Here is a 21,235-nt window from a genome sequence, read left to right as displayed (position 1 = left end):
TGACATCTAGTGGCCAGAGAAAATGATTCTTCTGTAAAGATTGTCGGGTTTGGTGTGTGCCCGTTAGAAATACTTTCAAAGTCTTAATAATATTTTCACAGAATACATTATTTTCTTTCTATATAATAAATGTGGCACCCAATCCAGTGCAGGCAGAGAAATCCTGTCCTTTGTGATTGCTGTTGATAGGGGCCTGATGTCTTGAAGAAATCCTTTCTTGACAGAATACTTTCAAATCAAGCGAAAAAAAGTTGTATTTCAATAATAAAGATAAAATTATGCTGCATTGTATGTCTGAATTTACTTTTGAATTTGAATGAGCAGCTGTACTCCAGGTTCTCCTGGAGCAAAAGCCAACTATCATACCTAGTAGAGCTTCTAAAAATAGCACCTTTTGTATAAGCTGAAGATGATGAAATTTTATAACAGTGTACAGATGCCTCTTCCTTTGCAGTAGCCAAGCTTTGTCGTGTTTTATTACTACTTTACCTTACTACAGTTGGGAACTGTGGGCACTTTCTTCTCCAAGAAAAAAATGGACCTGCTATAGTCCGAGAGATCTGAGAACGAAACCATAAACGTTGATGCTTAGCCTCCAAAAAAGTCTGGTTTTAAGTTACCCTACTATCAGTTAAAGCAAATATAGAGTTGTTTGGGTCTTTTTGTAATGTAATTTTTCATGTAAAGGGAGTAATTTTTACAAAAGAAAATGGTTTAAAAAGGCCTGGGCAGAATAGCTGACTTATTTTAAAACAAAACTAAGTGCAAGAGCCTAGTTACAAATTAAGTTATTATATAGAACAATGTATCCCTATGATCATTCAATTTTGCAAGGGCTTTCCCTTGTATTACCATGTTGGCCTGATACAGAGGTGCCCAGCTGTATTTCCACAGCCAGTCTGTAATGTAGCACAGAGCATCTTTCAGTCTCACAAAACACAAACTCTGGTGCTGGTGTGTTGGAAACTCAGGTGTTCAGAGCTGTAGCGACTATTTGTAAATGTCTTCTGAATAACCTGCTGCAGGGTGAAGATGGCTGGAGTCAGCATACGGAGACAGGCGGTGGAAAAATTGCAGCCTGTATTGACAAAGTAAAAGAAAGATCCAAAGTTCAGGTCCCTTTCTTTCAATTTCTATAGAAGTCAGTAGAAAGGAATATAGACTTCCTGGCCTGAGTTGTTACCCATCCCTTTTCACCTTCCCTCCATAGCTGTGGTGTTGTCTTCTCATGGGTTGTCGTCTGTCTTGTATGAGTTTTTCATCTCATGTTTTATTGCAAATTTTTGTCAAATTCTACCCTAATCACAGATTGCTTAAATGTTGTGTGTCTTTCTTCCTAAGAAGCTGAAAAAGTAATTTGTAAATGACCCTGCTGAAGTTGGAAAAAGGAAATGATGCTGTTTCAGATACTCAGTGTTTTTCAGTTCTTTGAAATCATCTTAAAGAACCTTGGGTGTTTGTCAGCACTTTTCTTAAAACAGTCGGCAATTGAATTGTTCTGCCTTAATTCCAGCATGCGGCGGATTTGGAAAAGAAACAGAATGAAACTGAAAACAGAAAGTTGCTGGGAACAGTCATCCAGTATGGCAACGTTATCCAGGTAAGCTCTGAACATCTTTGCAAGCCGTGTAGGATTTTGCTCAAACTCCCCTGCTCAATGTGTTTCTGGAATTCATGGGTGAGAGTCTGTGGATTTGCAGAGTGTGACAGTGCCCTGAAGTGGGATCCCGTGAATCAACAACTGGGAATACAGTTATGATGGAGCCACTTTTTTATTTTGTTATAGGTTAATTGGGGTTTTTTTTGAAATCACCATATGATTGCTTTCTTCAGAAATACTTCTTAGAGCCTTCATTAGATTTGATCGTTCAGAGGATGGTGCAGTCACTGTGCAATGCCCAGTATAGCCTCTTGCAATCAAACATTGACATGTCAAATTGTAAACTGGTTACAGAGGAGGGAAAAAAAGCCATACAAGTAATTGCAATCCATTGCAGCAAAGGATATGCCAGGTCTTGGGGAATTAAAAAAAAAGGGGGGGGCAAAAAAAACCAAATGAAAATGAAAAGTATAATAATTGCATAATTTAAAAAGAGGGGTCTTTAATACATGGGGAACATACTATGTAGCAGGTGGGTTCACCCTGGAACCACAGCAGACCTATTTCCATGAGGTAGAGCGCATCAGCGCTTCAGAAGCAGGGCTAGTTACCTGAGAGTTTTGAGTCTTAGATTAAGAAATTACTCTACCAATGGTTTTAGTTTTATTCTGCTGAGATAATACCAGCCGGCAGAGAGGGTGGCTCGGAGCACAGATGGACTGGGCTTTCTTGCCACAAGGAGAAATTAGTTGGCTGCCCTGTAAAGCAAGTGCAGGATTAGGAGCAACCTGGTGGAGAAAGGACAGAGAAGTCCCTGCTTTGGTTAAGTGCACTATTGGCCAATGTGTTTGAGGTTAAAAAAAATGTACTTTTAATGGTGAAAGAAAAATAATCACATGCATTTTTGATTGGAATACAAGCATAAACACTGTTAAGAGCAGTGAGAAGTTTTTGCCCTTATTTTCCCATAACTCCCAAATGCTCTGTGAGTAACTGCTGTTAATGGTAGTCAAAAGGCATGAAAAAGTACTTTCTGTACACAAGTATTTGTCTGCTGAATTTACTGGGTGTTTGACAACAGTTGTTTGAAGCTGGGATGTGACCTGTTTCAGGTGTCATCTCCATGCTGCTGGTGTGAGGTCTGTGAGGGGACACAGCAAAGGGTGAAACAAAGGGAATTTTTTCAAGAGAGTTGTCAAAGAAACAGTCACGTTCTCTGTTAAATTGGAGCAAAGCAAAATAACAGCACATTTACGTCTCATCATCCCCATCTTAGGAGGGAAAATCGCTTGGTCTCCAGCATTTCACAACCTTTGATCCTGGGTTTTTGAATAGGCTGTGACTGTCAAGTGACAAGAGCATTTCTGAGTGTTTATCGTTTGAAGAAGGGACCGCTGGATTAGCTTAAGATGTTTTGTGCTGTAGCACTGCATATAGACTGAAAGAAGGCTAAGTGAAATTGTGCCTCAAGTCATCAATAATTGTAATATAATTTCATTGTTATTTTAATTCCTGTATAATAACTGTGGTTTTTGTATGCACACTCACTATTTATTGAGGGGAGGAAAAATGAGCATCCTTAGAACCGAACTCTAATTCTTATTCTAGCTGCTTCACTTAAAAAGTAACAAATACTTAACAGTAAATAAGAGGCTTCCAGCTCTACTAGAGAAGAATGCTATGAGGGTGACCTTGGATGAAGCTGGAAATGAAGGTTCCTGGTTCTACATACAGCCCTTCTACAAACTGCGTTCCATCGGAGACAGTGTGAGTATTAAGAGGAATATCTGCACATGTTGCTTTGTGCACAACTGGGCAAAGCTTGTTGCAGGAGGCTTGTCATGCGATTAATGAAATGCACAGATCTCTTAGTGCATGATGTTGCAGAAACAACCTTTTTCCTATGCTGTCATGAGGGGGAGGAAGATTGCTATGGTAACTTGTATTTTGGAAACAGGGAATGATTTAATGTTGGAAGGAATAAGCGACCTAATGACGCAAGCCTTTCACAATTCCTGCCCAATTCAAAATGGTAGGAAATGCTGAGTTCCTTCAGTAGATCTAGAAAAAATAATTAGCGTATTGGTTTTTAGTGTTGTCAGTTTGGTATAAAAATTCATCATCGCTTTGTATATGAGGAATGAGGTCATAGTGAGGTTAAATGGCCCTGTTCATGGGAAATCTGGAAAATAATTGGTTCAGAATTAATACTTTACCATTTTAATCCTTTAATCTCTTTTTTTTTTTACAAATCTGAGTCACCTGGGTGACTGCCTAAAACCAGAAGGAATGAAGCTTTAGTGTGCTGTATGGTTTAGTCCAGGTATATATTTGGCACCTAAACACAGTTGTCTCTATCAAATAGGAATAATTTACCCTGTAGACTTACCCATACATTTTGATGTGACTGTTTTCTAGAGACACACACATGGTAAAGCCAAAGCACAGGGTAGTGTAGTTTTAGTGGTCATTAAGCTCTTTTTAGATTGCATCAGTTCTCAGACACTTTATCACTGAGAGCAGTTCCTTTGACTGCAGAAAAGGCTTTTTGCTTTTTCATTTAAGGAAGACTTTGCCCTAGAAGAAGGGAAGAAGGGGACCTTTACTGTCCATAATAAAATGCATTTTTCTTGAATCATGCCAGCCCAGTCAAGAATCTGATTTTACAACTGGGAGTGTGTCTTGGAGTAGGATTTTTGGCTGACCTTTTGCTATAGGAATGATTTGTTAAATGTTAGTCAATGAAACATCTTCATGAAAAGCAGCAGATAGGTTAGTTACCAGAATCGCAGTCTGTGTTACTATTTGACTTAGAGGCTCAAAGAAGAATAGGCTTTTTTTCCTCCCTTGAATGACTGAGTACGATGAGCTAAATTCTGAAGCAAACAGAACTCTGATTTTCATACTCAGACTGGCATCTCTCCAAACTGCGAGAAGGTGATTTCCTCTCATCACTCCCATATTAGAAAAAAAGAAAGAAAGAGAGATTTCTCAGGTTGCAAGTTTCTATCTTGATGCTGCACTTATCTACAGGTTGTCATTGGAGACAAAGTGGTCCTGAATCCTGTCAACGCTGGGCAGCCTCTCCATGCCAGCAGTCATCAGCTTGTTGATAATCCAGGCTGCAATGAGGTAAGGGCAGAATGGCACAGCTGGAGCAGCTGTACGGTCTGTATGGTCCAGCTAAGCTGCTAGAAGTTGTTATGAAAATCAGTAAGGTGGTTGGTACCTTTGGCATTGTTTAGGGATAGTTATCTTGTTAATCAGCAACTTAATAGAGCTGGCGGACTTTTCTCATATCTTTTGGGTACTAGACAGAGGTTTGAGTTCGATCTCTTTTGCTTGACTGCCTGAAAATAAGATTTATTTTTTTTCCTTCCAAAACCAAAGGTCGTGGCACAGTGATTTGTAGTTACTTGTTCTGGAATAAATGCAGAAAAGGGCTTTCCTTCTCTAGAGTAATGCGACAGAGACTGCAGTATTGTGTTGAAAATTTTCTAAAAAGTAAAGCAGTACTACATGGCAGTATCTCGTGCAGGCACAAGACAATAGGACTAATGGTTGTAGTTCTCTTTGTAGGTCAACTCTGTGAATTGCAATACAAGCTGGAAAATAGTCCTTTTCATGAAATGGAGTGATAACAAAGATGATATTCTCAAAGGGGTAAGACTCAAAGCTCTGCTTGCCTGTAACTTGTTCACTGATGGGTAATGCCGATATTGACCATGTCTGGGCTTTGGCAGGGGGATGTGGTGAGGCTGTTCCATGCAGAACAGGAGAAGTTTCTGACTTGCGATGAGCACAGGAAGAAGCAGCACGTCTTCCTGAGAACGACAGGGAGGCAGTCGGCCACGTCTGCAACCAGTTCGAAAGCTCTGTGGGAAGTAGAGGTAAGAACTGTAACCTAGGCTGGGGGTGGCTTTGTAGAAACAATTACTGTTCAAAAAACTGTGCATCTGGTTTTCTTTTTTCTAGGTAAAAGCCTTCCTGGTGTTTGAAGTTTAATCTTAAAATTCTTTTTCTTACTGTGCTTTCAGTGCGATATCAATGAGTTCTGATTTGTAATGCTGCAGCAGGTATTTCTCAAATACATGTTCTTGAAATTTCAGAAAAAGGGGACAAAGAAATATCTATTAAGTCATTTTCTTACCAGTCTCTAAAGTTTAACACCAGCTAATGAATTCAACTGTCCTGCTGAGTGTACCGAACACACTATTTTTGGTATGGAATAATGTGATTATGCATATCCTCATTTGATAGGAGATTGCAGCCCTTTGCTCGTCTCTGTGCCTTGCTTGTCTGGACCATTTTTTTTCTTTACTGTTAAATAGCATGACTAACACCCTGGCCATCACTGGCTTCTTAAAATATCCTCACTCTGTTGATGTGGTTAGAGTTGATTTATGGTTTTCTGTGTTTGTCATCTGAGAATCATAAAATTAATTGTGATGGTGGATACATGTTTTTTCATATTCTCTTACCGGAAGTATCTGCTTTGATATGCATTGAAAGCCTACCTAGAATTAACATTCCTTTGACATATTAAGACAAATCTATAGCTTCTGTGGTAACGGTCCATTTGTATGCAGTTACCTGCTGTTAAATGTGAGGCAGAGGTGAACTAGTCCTTCCCCAAAAGGCAGAGGTCAGCTATGCTGATTTTTTTTGCCCTTAAGGAAGCAAGTGTATCCACAGAGTAGCTGCTGTGGAATAGCAGATCATCTGATTTTGGAGGCTCTACTTGACAGCAGAGAAGTCCAAAAGTACATATTGACAGTCTTCATATTCTTTTGTACAACACCCTTGCATTTGAAACATTTCCAGGTGTCTTCTCTCACCTGCTTTCAGAAGGTCAAAAATTTGTTGTACCAAGAAGTTGAAGTATCTATTGCATCTCTTTAGGAGCTTTGTTTCAAGACCTAGCAACACATGTACATCTAAAGCACCTTTTTAATTACTTCTCTGCTCACTTGTACCATAATCTTCCTTCCATCACTCACTAGACTCCAATGGAGCACCAACCATGGTCAGTGACTCTTCCAACACATACAGTCACTTGACAATGAGCAGAAAATCAATGTTTGTAAATTGTTGAGGAGAAAATTGTACTCTGCTGTGTGTTGTTCACATCTCAAAGGTTGTTTCGTCTTTTCTGGAGCTCCTCGTTCTGTTTCCTCTTACCTGTACATGAAATACAGTGAATGATATGTTTGAAAAGTGAGGTCACTGATGGACAGTGTAAATGTGGTTTCCCTCTCCCTGCAGGTGGTGCAGCATGATCCTTGTCGTGGTGGTGCGGGGTACTGGAACAGCCTTTTCAGGTTCAAACACCTTGCTACTGGACACTACCTAGCAGCAGAGGTAGGTGTTGGGGCTTGCTTAGGAACTCTGCCTTTCCTTCCATGGTATTTTCTTCCTTTTATACCTTCTGAAAATCTCTAGTTTCCTGCCCTAAAAATAGACACAGCAGGGGAGGGGAGGAGAGTGCTGTTTGGGTCCTTAGTGTTAATACAGAATAGATGGCTAATCACAGCAAACCAGGTGAAAGAGGCTTGAAAGAATACCATGGTACTGGGCTAGTCTTGAGCTTATTTCACTTTTTTATGAATTCTAGAGGCAATAACTTTTCTGCAAAAAATAGACACTAAATATTATCTTGTCATGTGGGCAGTAGAATATAGATGAATTTATTAATAGATGAATAAATTGTAAATGGCTGAGAGCCTTTGGGGGAAAATGTATTCAGCTACTGTTAGTTTCTCCTGAGTCACTGATTTCTGAGCAGAATTGTAGAACTGACTGTAAAATGGAAATGCAGTTAGGCTTCAGATCAGTCTTGTAAGAACTGCAGATAATGCTTAGTTGTCCAAGCACAAAACAAATCTTTCTCTCTCCATAGTGAAGTCCCTCTCTCTCCATTGAAATAACATTTCAAGACATTTTATTAAAAAAATAAAATCCAAGGTTATAATTTTGTGAGGTTTGCTGCTTAACACTTGCAAGTGTTTATTAAAACTACTGTTATTTACTTTAGAGCATAGATGTATCACATGCCAATATGGAAACCTCTCTAATAAACGCTGTCCTAGATGTAAGCGTGTAGCCGAAGGGCTGCCTCAGCCTCTGCTTCTGACATGAGAGCATCAGTGGGACAAGTCCAGATTACATATCCCATTTCATATTCTTCTGATAAGCAGATTGGAAAACGAGCAGCATTTTGTCACATGCACACTCAAATCCTTTTCAGTAGTGACCCAGTATAGAGCATTTCCAGTAAATCTTGGGTTTGCTAATCAGCAGAAACAAAACCGTGTTCTTACAGCATGCAGAAATATACTAGAGGAGGTTGCTCACCTGTTCTATGGTGGAGTAGTGTTTGTTCTAAAAGATTTCTGCCAAGTAAGTAATTTATAGTTGAAAATTCCATTTGGGATTTTTAAAGAAAAACAAACCTGAAACTTGGTAAATTATCATGAACAAGTTAAATCTCTGCATGTTTGCAGATTACTAAGCTGCTTAATTCATGGGCACACAAATGCCCAATGAGAAATGGATCAGTTTTTGTACAGTATATTTGTTCTGCATGTCTGGTAGTGCTATAGAGTAGAGTGCATTTTTTTACAAAATAAGTTTAGACCACACTGAGGTTGTTTCCCACTTCCAGCTCTGTTAGAGTTTTGACATGCCTGTGATTCTGTTCCATCAGGTAAACCCTGACTATGAGGAAGATGACCTGGAGTGTCAATCCTCAGTAAGTATAGGCAAGAGTACGATCTTGCCCCTGATTGAGGAGGGCTTGACACAGGCCCAGGTATTACCTGACCAGCACATAGATGGTCCAGGCTTTGTTGCTAGTGAATAAACTAAAGAACTGAGAATGATCTAAAGGCTTTCAAGGCCTCTCCAGAGGAGTGGGTATTGAAAACTGGATTGGGCTTTAGTGGAGAGCAATGCACTTGGAACCAAACTTATATGTTACCTGGACTCCCTTTCCTCCCCGCTTTGTAGCATCTCTTTTTCTGTCTTCCTGTCTCTTAAACCTTTGGCTCCTTGAAGCACTCTCTTGAATAGGTCTGGAAAGTGAGTTGCTTAAGGGGACAGCAGATGGCAAGTGTCCCTACCGGGATGCTCACGTAGTGCTGTGCCAGTCAGCTGTCTGACCTCCCTGTTTAAGAATTTAATTCCCTTTCTTCTTTTAGATCAAGGGTCTAGAGAGGAAGAATGGCAGGGTGAGAATTACTTCAGTGCCATTCTTCTGATTTCCCTGTGAATGCAAGTCTGTGTTGTTTTCAGTAAATGTTGTATTGAAGACTGAGTGTGCTGGTGCTTTGTACTGACAGAGCTTCTCTTTGGTGTCAAAGGGAAGCAGCATTGCCGCAGTAGTTGAAAACAGCTAAAACTGGAACAGCACTTTCCGTGGCGAAGTACATGTTTTTAGTTGGATTTGATTGTAGGCTTACAGAGCTTTCTTGGTCATTTATCCTTTATTATGGAAGATTTGCTCCATTTGAATATGAAAAAGAACTACTTCTATTTTTAAAAATGCACTGTGATGCTTTGAAGATCTATAAGGTGAAGTTCTCCTCCTAAAGGCATTTGTCATTATACCTTGGTCATTAAAACGCTTACCCTTGCCCCAGATATTGAGCTGTTACCCTGATAAGTTCTTGGTGGTATTTGGCAGCAAACACTGATCTTCTGGCAGCTTGACTTCATTAAACAGACTAGAAAAATGAGAAAACAAACAAAACTAAGATATTGTTGAGGAGTGGGAAATCCAACACTGATCTATTTTGTTGGCTTAGCTTTTTGGAAGTTAATCATTGTCGAGGTCTTTTATTTAGACATTCATCCTACTGGTGTTATGCTAATGTCTCCAGATGATAACTGTAGTAGTAACAATAACGCACTGGATTCAGAGTTGTGCTGATTTTTCCCTGCTCTGTCTCTTTACCACTAGGTGGCAAAAATAGACCATAAAGAATAGGATCAGGAGCACATAATTCATTTCTGACACAAAATTCCTGCATCGTTTAACATTTACTAGTGACAGGATGGTGTAGGCTGCTTTATCCAACTTTATCTAAACTCCAGCTTTATCCAAATGCGAGTTGTCTGCAAGATGGCAGGTTTTGTAGCGCAGGTCTGTGTTTCGTTTTTTCCTCCTACCTCGATGACCTGCTCAAGAGTAGGGTTTACATGGGCACGGGTGAGATGCCAGCTAGTACCTGTGTAACATTAAAGGAGGCTGCTATTGTCAACTTGGGGCCTGAAGGTTTAGTTCTCCTTAAATTGCCCTGTTTCCTACTTTGTAACTTACTACTCATTTTCAGCTTTGCCACAGTGTCAGTAACTGACTGGTTGTCTCCTGAAGTACAAATTGTGAATACAGAGCAGCTGCCCTACTGTGGGGATGAAGGAGACAGCTGAAACTCAGAGAATTCATTCCAAGTGAGTGAATTTCTCCCAGTATAAAGCCTCCAGATGGACTCTATTCAGTGTATGGTTGCTTCTTCTCTTGAAGGCACACTCCCAACATGTATTTGTGTTCCATACAGCTAACTGTCTGTTCCCATGTACAAAATCAGACTTTAAATGTCACTATTTTGCAGCCAAGTTCATTGACTACAAATGTGCTAACTGCAGAGTATCCTGTGGTACAAGCTATGTTAGACACCTTTTCTCTGTGTTTAAGGATTGCAGTCCCTTACACCAGGAATTTGAAAGACAGGCACTCGAGTGCTGACTGCTTTGGGCACTTACCTTCCACAGTGCCAAGGTCACAGAGAACCTGATAAATTGGTTGCTTGATCACTTAGAAAATTTCACATAGGATTTAGATGTTTATACAGGGACGGCTGGCTCATGTGTTGTGAGTTAGCAACTTTTTTTATTGACTAGTGAAAACTGATAGTTCCCTAGGAGAGGTTTTAGAGAAAGTCGTCCTTCCTTTTCCCTAGTTTATCTTCATTTTTTCCTACCCTTTTGTGCTATCATCTGTGAAACCAGGGGTTTGCTCAGTTGATGTTTTGTTAAAGGAGGCTGGTAATTTGCTAGCAGCTTGGAAGTAAAGATACTTCTGATGCCACGTCCTTTGTAGAGTATCATTGTGTTGGAGTGCATCGCAAGCTGAGGTGTGAACAGCAAGACAGCTAATTCCTGCTCCGGCAGGGAGATTGGACTAGATGATCTTTTGAGGTCCCTTCCAATCCCTGACGTTCTGTGATTCTGTGATTCTTGATTTGCTTTTGTTTAATTTGTCTGATTGATAGATGTGAGTCCTGGTATTGCTGCTGAAGTTATTTCCCAGCAAGATTGTTGATACATAGAGTTGCTCATTTTTGTTTGCAGCTCACATGATGACTTTGTTAGAATGATAATTGCAGTACATCAACACATTTCAAAAGGCGGTAGTGTCAGGGGTGGCATCTTAGCAGCCACTCTGAAATCAGTCAGAGCTCCCAGTGTGCTGTGGGGTGAATGGCCGGAGGATTTGGAGTCTCTTCTGGCACTGTCTGCAAGACATAACTTCTGTAGTTTAGGATTTATTGTGTTTGTGATCCAGATAAACTCAGAAGTTGTTAACACCAGGGAACATGAAGAAGTGGTTGGCAAGAGCAGCTGTTTGTCAGCTTTACTGGTGTCCTAAAGCCCAGCTGTCTTAACCAGTACTTGGAGTGGTTCAGAGTTATGTCTGAAACTACAGGACACATCTATTTCATGCTGGGCAGGTGGGTTTGGAGGGCTCGGTCTGACTGTGTGTGATGGGATTTCTTCCACAGCTGGACCCTGAGCAGGATGCCTCCAGAAGGGGCTTGCGCAGTGCTCAGGAGAAGATGGCCTACTCTCTGGTGTCTGTGCCCGAAGGAAACGATATCTCCTCCATCTTTGAGCTGGACCCTACCACCTTGCGAGGAGGAGACAGCCTTGTCCCCAGGTACAGCTAAGCATAATGTTAGAACTATCTGCTTTGCAGTTTGTTTGTTTTGGTTTGTTTTTTTTTTTAAATCCTTTGGTATTAAGAATTTTATTCAAAGTAATGTGGAAATATATAACAAGTGCTTGAAGCTTCACTTCAGTACTTTACAATTAAGTTATAAGTAGCAAAACCCCGTTTTAAAGATGGGAAGATTGAGGTTAAGTGACTTCCTTGCCAGTGAACAACTGGGACTAAAAGCCTTGGGTGTCCCATCAAGACGCTCCCATGGCGTGTCTGTATGATGTTAACTAGGATGTAACATCAAACATTTAGCACTTCATTTTCTATTGTTTATGTGTACTTTACTGTTCATGTGTTACCTCTTGCTACTTAGAAGACGTTGTACTCTTTGAAGATACACAGTCTGCGTGCTGGCTTTTTGCTGCCTGTTCCCACTGAGAAAGCACAGTATATTTTTCCATCTAGTTGATTTAACTCTCTAAATGATCAGCCACTCTGAGTTAGCAGAAGTTAACATGGCCACCAAAAGCAGCATCTTGGCTGCCTTTGCTGTCTTGTGTTGCCAGAGTTGTGGGGAGAGGAGCTTGTGCTGCAGCCGAGAGACACTTTCTTATCCTGGCCTAAGATGCTAATCTGACTGTGGCTTGACAGCTTTTATCAAGGAGCTGGTCCATGAAAAATAAGTGTCATTGCCAGAAATGCCGGAGAAAACTGTCTGGGAACTGCTATCCCCATAGGGCTTCTGCTAGAGAAAATTGTTGTATGCTCATCTCCTGTTTTGTTATCTTAATGTAACTTTGCTTGTACAACATGGACCACCTACACAGAGTCAAAAAATACTCAGTTTAGAAAATACAAAATAGATATCAGTTATGGGCTGAAAAATACAAAGGTCAAGGAGGAAGGTGACAACTGTGTAGCATGTGGAAATGTGAGGACTTGAAGATGTTTTATTTGTTACTGTGCAGCAGCTGAGTTACTGCAACAGAATAGAGATGTTCTGGTTTACAGCAGAATCTATGTCATTATATAAGACTTCTTAAGGTTAATTTATAGAATGAAATAAGGAAAGAGGAGTCTTATTCCTGTTATGGTATGCAGCATGGATAAAGACGACACTTTTTTTTCCACTTGCTCCTGCCAACATCTTGCAATTTGAGCAACGCCAAGATTTCCCGTCTGGGAAGCTGACTCATGCTTTGAAACTTCTGACTTTCTTTCAGGAACTCTTACGTCAGACTTAGACACCTTTGCACTAACACGTGGGTTCATAGTACCAATATCCCTATTGATAAAGAAGAGGAGAAACCTGTGATGCTTAAAGTAAGTCTTATATAAGCACATCCTTTGATTCTTGTGCTTTCATGGAAGTGTGGTTGGCAGAAGTTCCAGTCCCTTGAGACCACTGGGTTTGTCAAACAGCAGCAGCGTAACAGCAATGAATAGTGCCTATGCAAAATGTTTTATCTAAAAGATTAGGTTTTCATAGTAGTTTAAGAAACTGTAACAGCATAACTAGTATTGTACAACAGTCATCACAAGGAGAATTTTTTCCAGTGCTCACAGCAACGGTTTGCAATCTCTCCTGATATTCTTCTGATTTAGGAACACCTTTGAACTTGCACAGAGTAGTACTGTTCTCAGAGCTTGACTTCATCAGTAGCCTCATCCTGTCCAAGTGGATCATGGCTTTTCTTCTGTTTCATTATCACTGAGTAGGTGAATCCAGTACTTTGTTTTCTGCCTCTTGGTCTGATGATAAAACTTCTCTGGGTTTCAGATCGGTACTTCTCCAGTGAAAGAGGACAAAGAAGCTTTTGCTATAGTACCAGTTTCCCCTGCAGAGGTTCGGGACTTGGATTTTGCAAATGATGCGAGTAAGGTTTTAGGTTCCATTGCTGGCAAGTTGGAAAAGGGAACAATAACCCAGAATGAAAGAAGGTAAGGAAGCAAGAATTTGGTTCAGATAATGTTGTTTCCTTCACTGAGTAAGTCTTTCTTTGAAAAGTTTATCTACATACAGTATTTTTGGAAGCGGAGTTTTGTTTCTTTCATGATTAGATTAGAAAAGGAAAAAAAAGTTGATGGTTTTATTGTTGACGTGTCCATAGCAGAGGTTCTCAGGCCTTTTCTGTCAAGCCCTCCCTGTTGCTCTGTGAAAGGGGAGCATGCGAACTGTTGTGAACTCAGAAGAATAATCCACAGCGTACCTTTCCTGATGGGCTTTGCAAGTTGAGTGTGGGAATTTATAATCCATCTTGTGAAGACTGAACATATGACTTCTTGCAAATCCTCTGCCAACGTCCTGAAAAGTATGTGGCCACACAAAAAGAGCACAGAGTTGGCTGTGTAAAACCAGGGCCTGTGTGCTTCAATTTTATATATATATATATATATATTTTTTTTTTTTTAATTCCTGCCCACACTCCCCCCAACAATTTAAAGAGCTGCCAAATAAAACTTGACGAGTATGTAGTTGTCCTAAAGTGATATCGTTGTCTTACTGCTGCTATGGTTTAGCTATTAGACAATATGGCTATAGCAATAGTAAGTATTAGTTCCTAATTTTAAGTTCTGTACAAACCTATTTGCTTTATCCGGCATCTGAGTCAGTCTCTAGTTGATGTTCTTTTTTCACTCAGCATTTTGAAAACTAGGTGAACTTGAACTGACATTGTTCTTTTGACAGATAAAATTTGTTGTCTTGTATTAACAACTTCTTGCTTTTCCGTAGATCTGTTACCAAATTGTTGGAGGATTTAGTCTACTTTGTTACTGGTGGAACTAATTCTGGACAAGATGTCCTTGAAGTGGTATTTTCTAAACCTAATAGAGAACGGCAAAAACTGATGAGAGAACAGAATATTCTGAAGCAGGTAGGCTGCACGTTTTTCTAAACTGACTACAAGAATGGTTGTCAGAAAAGAGAAACTAATAGTAGAGAACCTGGCCAAATTATTGTCACTAAAAGATCCTTTGAGTTTCTAGCTCTGAACAGGTACTTGTCAGGGGACTGTAGGCATACATTGCTGGAAGAAGAAACTGTGTGCTGTTGAATAAAACTATGTGGTGTTGAATAAAGGTGACCAATAATGTCTTTTGTCCAGGCTACTCTATTATCAAGAAACAAACTTGGCAACCACAGTGTATTTCTTTTGTACCTTTTAAAATTTTTAAGACACTGAGGCAATGCTTTTACACTCAGAGGAAGAGTGTCTCATGGGATTTTGTCTTTGTGTTCTACTAAATCTATAGATCTTCAAGTTGTTGCAAGCACCATTTACAGACAGCGGCGATGGCCCGATGCTGCGGTTGGAGGAGCTTGGAGACCAGCGTCACGCTCCTTTCAGACACATCTGCCGGCTTTGCTACAGAGTGCTGAGACACTCTCAGCAGGATTACAGAAAGAATCAGGTTTGAAATATGCTTGTAGGTTTCAATGGCACTAATGTTGTTCCTGTGCTCCAGGAAAATTAAAGCTGCATGCCATTAATTGAACTCTGCTGTTCTGTGCTGTGTTTGTACCATTAGCAAGAGATTTTTGGATTGCTCAGTTTTGCTCTATCTGGCATTTTTCTTATCTGTCAGAGACTATATGCAGTGTAATTAGTACCAGGTGTAGGGGGAATTTAAAACAACAAAATTGCTAACTGTCAAATCCAAATGAATTATAAGATTTCCTTCACTTTTGCATACTACAAGCTTCATTAAGGCTGTTCATTTTTGTTGCCATTTAGTGAAAACAAACTCATATCAGGTAAGGGTAAATGCCTTGGTTGTACCTAGCCTGGGAGGAAGGTGTGATCACTTGCTTTCTCTCAAAGGAAAATGATTTCAGTGTAATCCAGTTCGCTGCTTCGGATGTTGATATTCACCAACATCTTACTGTGTTCCATTATTGAGTATTTTCTTAAATTCTGAGAATTAGTTATAACTCCTTCCCTCTTCCCTCTCTTTTGAAGGAATACATTGCAAAGCAGTTTGGCTTCATGCAGAAGCAAATTGGCTATGATGTCTTGGCCGAGGACACTATTACAGCACTGCTTCATAACAATCGCAAGCTCTTGGAGAAGCACATCACAGCTGCCGAGATTGACACTTTTGTTAGTCTTGTGAGGAAAAATAGGGAGCCCAGGTGAGATCTATGTTTTTGAGTAGATGATTACCCTTTTCCTCTTAGCCTTCTGAGAAAAATCTGTACCTGCCAACTTTTGCTAGTGAGGAAGCACAGCTAGTTCACTTCTTTTCTGGCAGTCAGTGTAACTTCTCCCTCGGGCAACAGTCTCGCTCTGCAGTGTTAAACTGGAGTTCTGAACGTTTTCTTTCTGTAATGTAGATTGCTTCAGTCTAGATCTCAACAAGGATTGATACCCTTTTGGCTCACGTTTTCCAACAGGTTTTTGGATTACCTCTCAGATCTGTGCGTTTCCATGAACAAGTCTATTCCAGTGACGCAGGAGTTGATTTGTAAAGCTGTGCTGAATCCAGCAAATGCAGACATTCTGATTGAAACGAAGTAAGTTAATGCCTTTATAGATGGCTTTCCTAGTGTGAAACAGAAGGAAGGTGATTCAAAGCTGAGAGCACTGCTGGCACATCTAGAGAAAGCAGTTAAGTATGTGTGGGGTCTTCTTCAAACACACAGCACATGGGTTTTGATGACAGCAGACGTCTGCCGTATGTGTTCTCAGTCCTGCAGTCAGAAAATTCTTTCAGAAGTCTCATGTTTGATGGAAGTAGACAGACTTTGCAGGAAGGTGTGCAGGGTCTGTGGGCCTGATCCTCCTCCGGGCCTCAGGCTTTCCTCCCTCGGCTGTCTGAAGTGAGCGAGCGCTGCGTGCCCACTGCGCTCGGCTGGCAGCAGAGCAGGAACTAGTGCGTTTCTGCTCCTCCTTTTGTTCCTTTACGTTAGGATTTTGGTCTTGAGCTCTCGGCATTGCCCTGCCATTGCTGAAGCATCACAGCAGGCATCAAATCCCAGGTGTCTTTCATAAAGATGGGTTGTTTTGGTGTGTGGAGTAGGGCATGGATAATCGTTATCAAAATGCTGTAAAAGGGAAGCAGGTCTTTGTCAGGTAGTAAAGACACAAATGGATGAGAGTATTCTTGCACACTTAATTCTCTTCATGAAATCATAAAGATTGTATTCATTTCCACCAACACTTAAAGTTACTATAGCACTTACTTGTTCTTATCCTTGCATATTCAGTTTATCTTTTTTTTGGACATATGATCTTTTTCTTACTGAAGAGCTAAGAGCCCCCCCGAAGCCTTTTTAGTTTCAGTAGCTGAGTTGTTTCTAGTTAGTTCACCATGTAAAAAGAAAGAAGTTGTAACTCTTGGCATTTATGGGATACAAAACTATTCAATTTTTAGGTATTTTTGTTTGCCAAATACTTTACTAGTGTGTTGAAAGGTCTTTGAACCAGTCCTCTGGTAAAGATGTTTTTTGAAGTCAGGCACGTCTTCAGTTTCCTTGTTTCTTTATCTTAATCAATTGAACAGAGCTGAAAAGTTAGTCTTTTTAAAGCTGAATGGAAAGCTTATAATCTAAATTAATTCCAACCTAATGCTTTTAATAATGAACCACAAAGGTATTATGTAGCAGACTACTACTGCTGAAAGGTTAAGATACTCTACTTCTACTACACAGTTCAGGAAAAAAAAATGATGTTTAGTGAATGCAGATGAGATCATAAAATTAATTTCTATTATGTCACTAGTACATTTTTAGCAAATCTTGTTTTTAGCAAGAAATGTTCTAAAAGATTTGCATGGGTTTAACCGATCTTCTTTCTGGCAGGCTCGTCCTCTCGCGATTTGAGTTTGAAGAAGTGTCAAGTGGGGAAAATGCCTTGGAAGTTGGAGAAGATGAGGAAGAAGTGTGGTTGTTCTGGAGAGACAGCAACAAGGAGATTCGCAGTAAGAGTATCAGAGAGTTGGCTCAGGACGCCAAGGAAGGGCAGAAGGAGGATCGGGACGTACTCAGCTACTACAGGTTAACAGCACGCGCAGTAGTTGGCTCGCAACGTTCAAGGCTGTGTGGGAAAGGCTCTGGTATATAGGCTGTAGTTGGTTTTGGAGAAGGTGTACTGGTTTCATAGGGAACGTAGCCATTAGAGAGTGAGGATTAAGTCTCTTTGAAGTTAGAGCTAAAAGCACAAAGTTATTCATGATGAGAAGTCCAGTTATCAGTACAAGCAAGTTTAAACTGGTACAAAAAAAAAAATAGTTGAGCCTTAGAATGCATTGAATTTGTGCAGCACTTAATGCCTGTATCTCTGCTTGGTTTCCTGATAAGTGGGTGTTACAAGAGCCTGTGTGCTAACCATTTAGGTTGCTTGTATTCAGATAGTAGTCGGGGTGAACGACTGCTTGTGGGAAGAACCGGATTTCAGTGTGCAGATGGCTTTGTGTGTGATTTTAAAGAAGTCACTGCTGTTTTCCCTGCCTTCTAAATTTCTCTTGAAGCTCCAAGCCTTTAGTGGTCCTGTAGTTCTCAGCAGGACAATATGTGGAGTTATGAAAATGCCACAAGTTTGGTTTGATTAATGTGCAGTGCTCTTTTGTATGGCTTAAGCTGTGCTTTTAGCAGTTTCTAACACCAAGTGATGTTTCCAGATGACTTGACAAGACACCAAGTTCTTGGCATAGTGTAGGATCAGGTTTCAGCCCAGACCAAATTCCTGTGTCTGGGTTATAAACTTGTGAGCGTAGTTTGACGGACTCGATTGTGGTGATGCAGAAAGTACAACTAGAATTTTTTTTTTTTTTTTAATAGCTATCTTATTTTTCATTGTCTCTTCCATTGAAATGTTTTTTACAGTAGACTTTGTCATACATGTGTTTCTGCTTTCAAAATAGATTTTCCTGCACTTGTTTTTAAACAGAATCAATAGTGTTAATTTTTTTTTGTCTACATTGTAGAGTCATTAACATGCTTAAAACAAGGGTTTAGGGTATGGTTTGGTTAAATTCCCATGAGGAGTACTGTGATTGAAAAGGGGTCTGCTTTCAATTGACTGTTCATTCTTTGGGGAACCTCACCATTGACACTACTCAACACAGGCCTGTATGAATACTCGTGATTGTAGGACCTGTGCTTTATGACTAAAGGCTAATTACCAGTCTCTTGAATGTGTGTAACTTAAATGCTGGTTGCTTGTTTCTGGCTGATGGACTGAAAAGCTTAGGAATTGAGTTTAGTTTTTCTCTACCAGTTTTTTGACTGAAGGGAGCAGAGCTGAGCAGCTGCTTAATCAGGTATCTAACTTTTAGTGATTATGTAGTCCAGCTACATTGTTGCCGCAGTGAACAACTGTGGCTTCAGCATTGCTATGAAGTATTTAGTCTTCAACAGCATTTGGGCTGAATTGCCTTAAGTGTTCTTTGGATGCTTCTGTGGTTTTCATAAATAACATTATGTAATTTTGTGTGACTCTCAGGGAAATATGATGGTGCTTTTATTCTGTTTTTCCAATACATTACCTGTTACTAGTGCTTGATAAGTATGTTATTCTTTCCATAATAAGCATAGCTATATGACTGGAAAATATAATTTTCATTCTGCTAATACATAGAGGTATATCAGTACTGTATACAGTTGACATTTCTGGAAATTAAAGTGTAAGTTCTTTGTGTATTTTTTTTTTCCCCCTGAAGATACCAACTAAACCTCTTTGCTAGAATGTGCCTTGATCGACAGTACTTAGCCATAAATGAAATATCTGGCCAGCTGGATGTGGACCTCATTCTCCGTTGCATGTCTGATGAAAACTTGCCATATGATCTGAGAGCGTCTTTCTGCCGGCTAATGCTTCATATGCACGTTGATCGTGACCCCCAGGAGCAAGTAACACCGGTGAAGTATGCTCGTCTGTGGTCTGAAATACCTTCTGAAATTGCTATTGATGAGTAAGTACTTCCTGGAATGGTGTGGGAAAGGAAATTATAGCCCTCTTGGTTTTTAAAACAAAATCAGATTATTGCTGAACTCATGCATTATTTATAAAATAATTATTTTTTAAAATGTGTAACATATTCTTACTAGTTCCATTATTCAGGCCCTATAGTTTCTCTTGCCTGTGATGTTTCCTGGGGAAAACCTTCCTGGGAGCAAAATAACTTTCCTGTATGCACACAGTGTAAGCTGGAGTAGGGTTTGTCTCCAAAACAAGCAGCGGTCACAGTGATGGGCTGGCTCTGATTTGGGTTATGTGGCCAGTGACCCTTCCTAGGTAAGGGAAAGCAAGGGAAGACTATTTCTTTTTTCCTTCCGCCTTATCTGATCAGAGTACAGACTCTACAGGGCAGATTGTCCATACTGTAGCTCACACAATCAAAAGCAAAAACAAGGTGGAAGATGGTGAAACAATATGCTGGAAACAGTCATGTTCCTTAATCTCAGATAGAAAATACTCTGATACCGTGGTGAAAAACCTATAGAAAACCGCAGCCAGACTGGGGACATGATTTATTGACCATAAACTTGTATTCACTCTTTATAGTCCAAATTAATTAAAATGTGTAGTACTTCAACTGTTTAGAACTCAATTTTTCGGTTGGACTGAATGAACATTTAAAATTAGTGTTAAATGTTAGGAATTTGAGCCTTGTCAGTATTAGTACTGGTGTTTAGTGATTACTTGTTTTTCTCATCCTTCCCTCCTTGCTGGGCTAGTTTGTTGAGAGATGCCATAGATCGTATTCAACTTCAAATGCCAAAACAGAAAAACAAATGGTTTCAGCTCTGGCAGAGGACAAACAGTGATACGTGATCAAACAGGAAAACAAAAGTAGTTAGTGGAAGGTGAATGGGGGTTGCCTTTTTTGAATGCTCTTTGCATGTACTGAGAAACAAACCTAGAATTTGTATTAAGAAAAATTAATCTATCCATCTGTTTTGGGTTTTTTTGGAGGAAAAATAACATCCACAGACAGTGTCTCTTGGCCACATCCATTTGCCTTCGTGCTGTATGTAGCTTGTCATTGTTTCCAGTAAAATAATAAGGGTTTCTTTTTTATTTGTTGGGACAATTTTTTTTTCCTCAGACATTTTTTAAACAGTACAAAATGAGCATATGGGATAAACCAGCAAAAGCCAGGAAATTCTGGTGTCAGCTTCCTGACTCCCTCATTTGGATAAATTACTTAACAGCCTTTAACTTGTCTTAGATTTTGACAAAACAATGAGGAATTGTTTTGGGGGAACAGAGCCCTGTGTATTTGCCTGCTAAGTTTTGTGTTTTGTTTTGTTTTTTCCTCTTCAGCTATGATAGCAGTGGAACTTCCAAAGACGAAATTAAGGAGAGATTTGCACAAACAATGGAATTTGTAGAGGAATATTTAAGAGATGTGGTGTGTCAGAGGTTCCCTTTCTCTGATAAAGAGAAAAATAAGCTCACTTTTGAGGTAGTTGTCCAGTTCTGTTTTGATCTTTTTTTCTTTCTTTTTTGTTTTTGTGGCGTGTTGGTACTTTTTTCAACACCAGGTAGATTGGAAAGTAACAAGTGAGTGCTGAGCCTCAGCAGGCTCCTGTTTTCCAATGGGATCCGTTTTCCTTATGCAAGCAACCCCACTGAATTTTGTGAATTTGCAGTACTAGTTCTTGAAATACAAGTAATGAATGTGAGATTACGTCTTAGATTTGCAGCAGTCCTGTTTACTTTTAGTGCTCTCACTGTTAGTGCAAACTT

General features: G+C 39.9%; 1 protein-coding gene across 1 annotated transcript in view; it reads left to right on the top strand.

Moving 5' to 3' along the window:
* The window catches only part of ITPR1 (inositol 1,4,5-trisphosphate receptor type 1), a 158,633-nt gene that overhangs the window by 37,068 nt on the left and 100,330 nt on the right, over window positions 1–21,235 (top strand). Inside the window, exons 4-20 of the mRNA XM_080350532.1 lie at window positions 1,514–1,600; window positions 3,209–3,367; window positions 4,634–4,732; window positions 5,180–5,263; window positions 5,344–5,490; window positions 6,866–6,961; window positions 8,307–8,351; window positions 11,383–11,537; window positions 12,764–12,863; window positions 13,321–13,481; window positions 14,275–14,416; window positions 14,796–14,954; window positions 15,503–15,675; window positions 15,937–16,056; window positions 17,344–17,538; window positions 19,203–19,454; window positions 20,810–20,951. Coding sequence (XP_080206658.1) covers window positions 1,514–1,600; window positions 3,209–3,367; window positions 4,634–4,732; window positions 5,180–5,263; window positions 5,344–5,490; window positions 6,866–6,961; window positions 8,307–8,351; window positions 11,383–11,537; window positions 12,764–12,863; window positions 13,321–13,481; window positions 14,275–14,416; window positions 14,796–14,954; window positions 15,503–15,675; window positions 15,937–16,056; window positions 17,344–17,538; window positions 19,203–19,454; window positions 20,810–20,951 — 2,316 coding nt within the window. The remainder of the gene's footprint in view (window positions 1–1,513; window positions 1,601–3,208; window positions 3,368–4,633; window positions 4,733–5,179; window positions 5,264–5,343; window positions 5,491–6,865; window positions 6,962–8,306; window positions 8,352–11,382; window positions 11,538–12,763; window positions 12,864–13,320; window positions 13,482–14,274; window positions 14,417–14,795; window positions 14,955–15,502; window positions 15,676–15,936; window positions 16,057–17,343; window positions 17,539–19,202; window positions 19,455–20,809; window positions 20,952–21,235) is intronic.

Source organism: Nesoenas mayeri (assembly GCF_963082525.1).
Source record: "Nesoenas mayeri genome assembly, chromosome: 10".
In the NCBI taxonomy this organism is placed as follows: domain Eukaryota; kingdom Metazoa; phylum Chordata; class Aves; order Columbiformes; family Columbidae; genus Nesoenas; species Nesoenas mayeri.
Note: the sequence above shows the minus strand (reverse complement) of the source record. Positions and strands in the feature narration are given on the sequence as shown.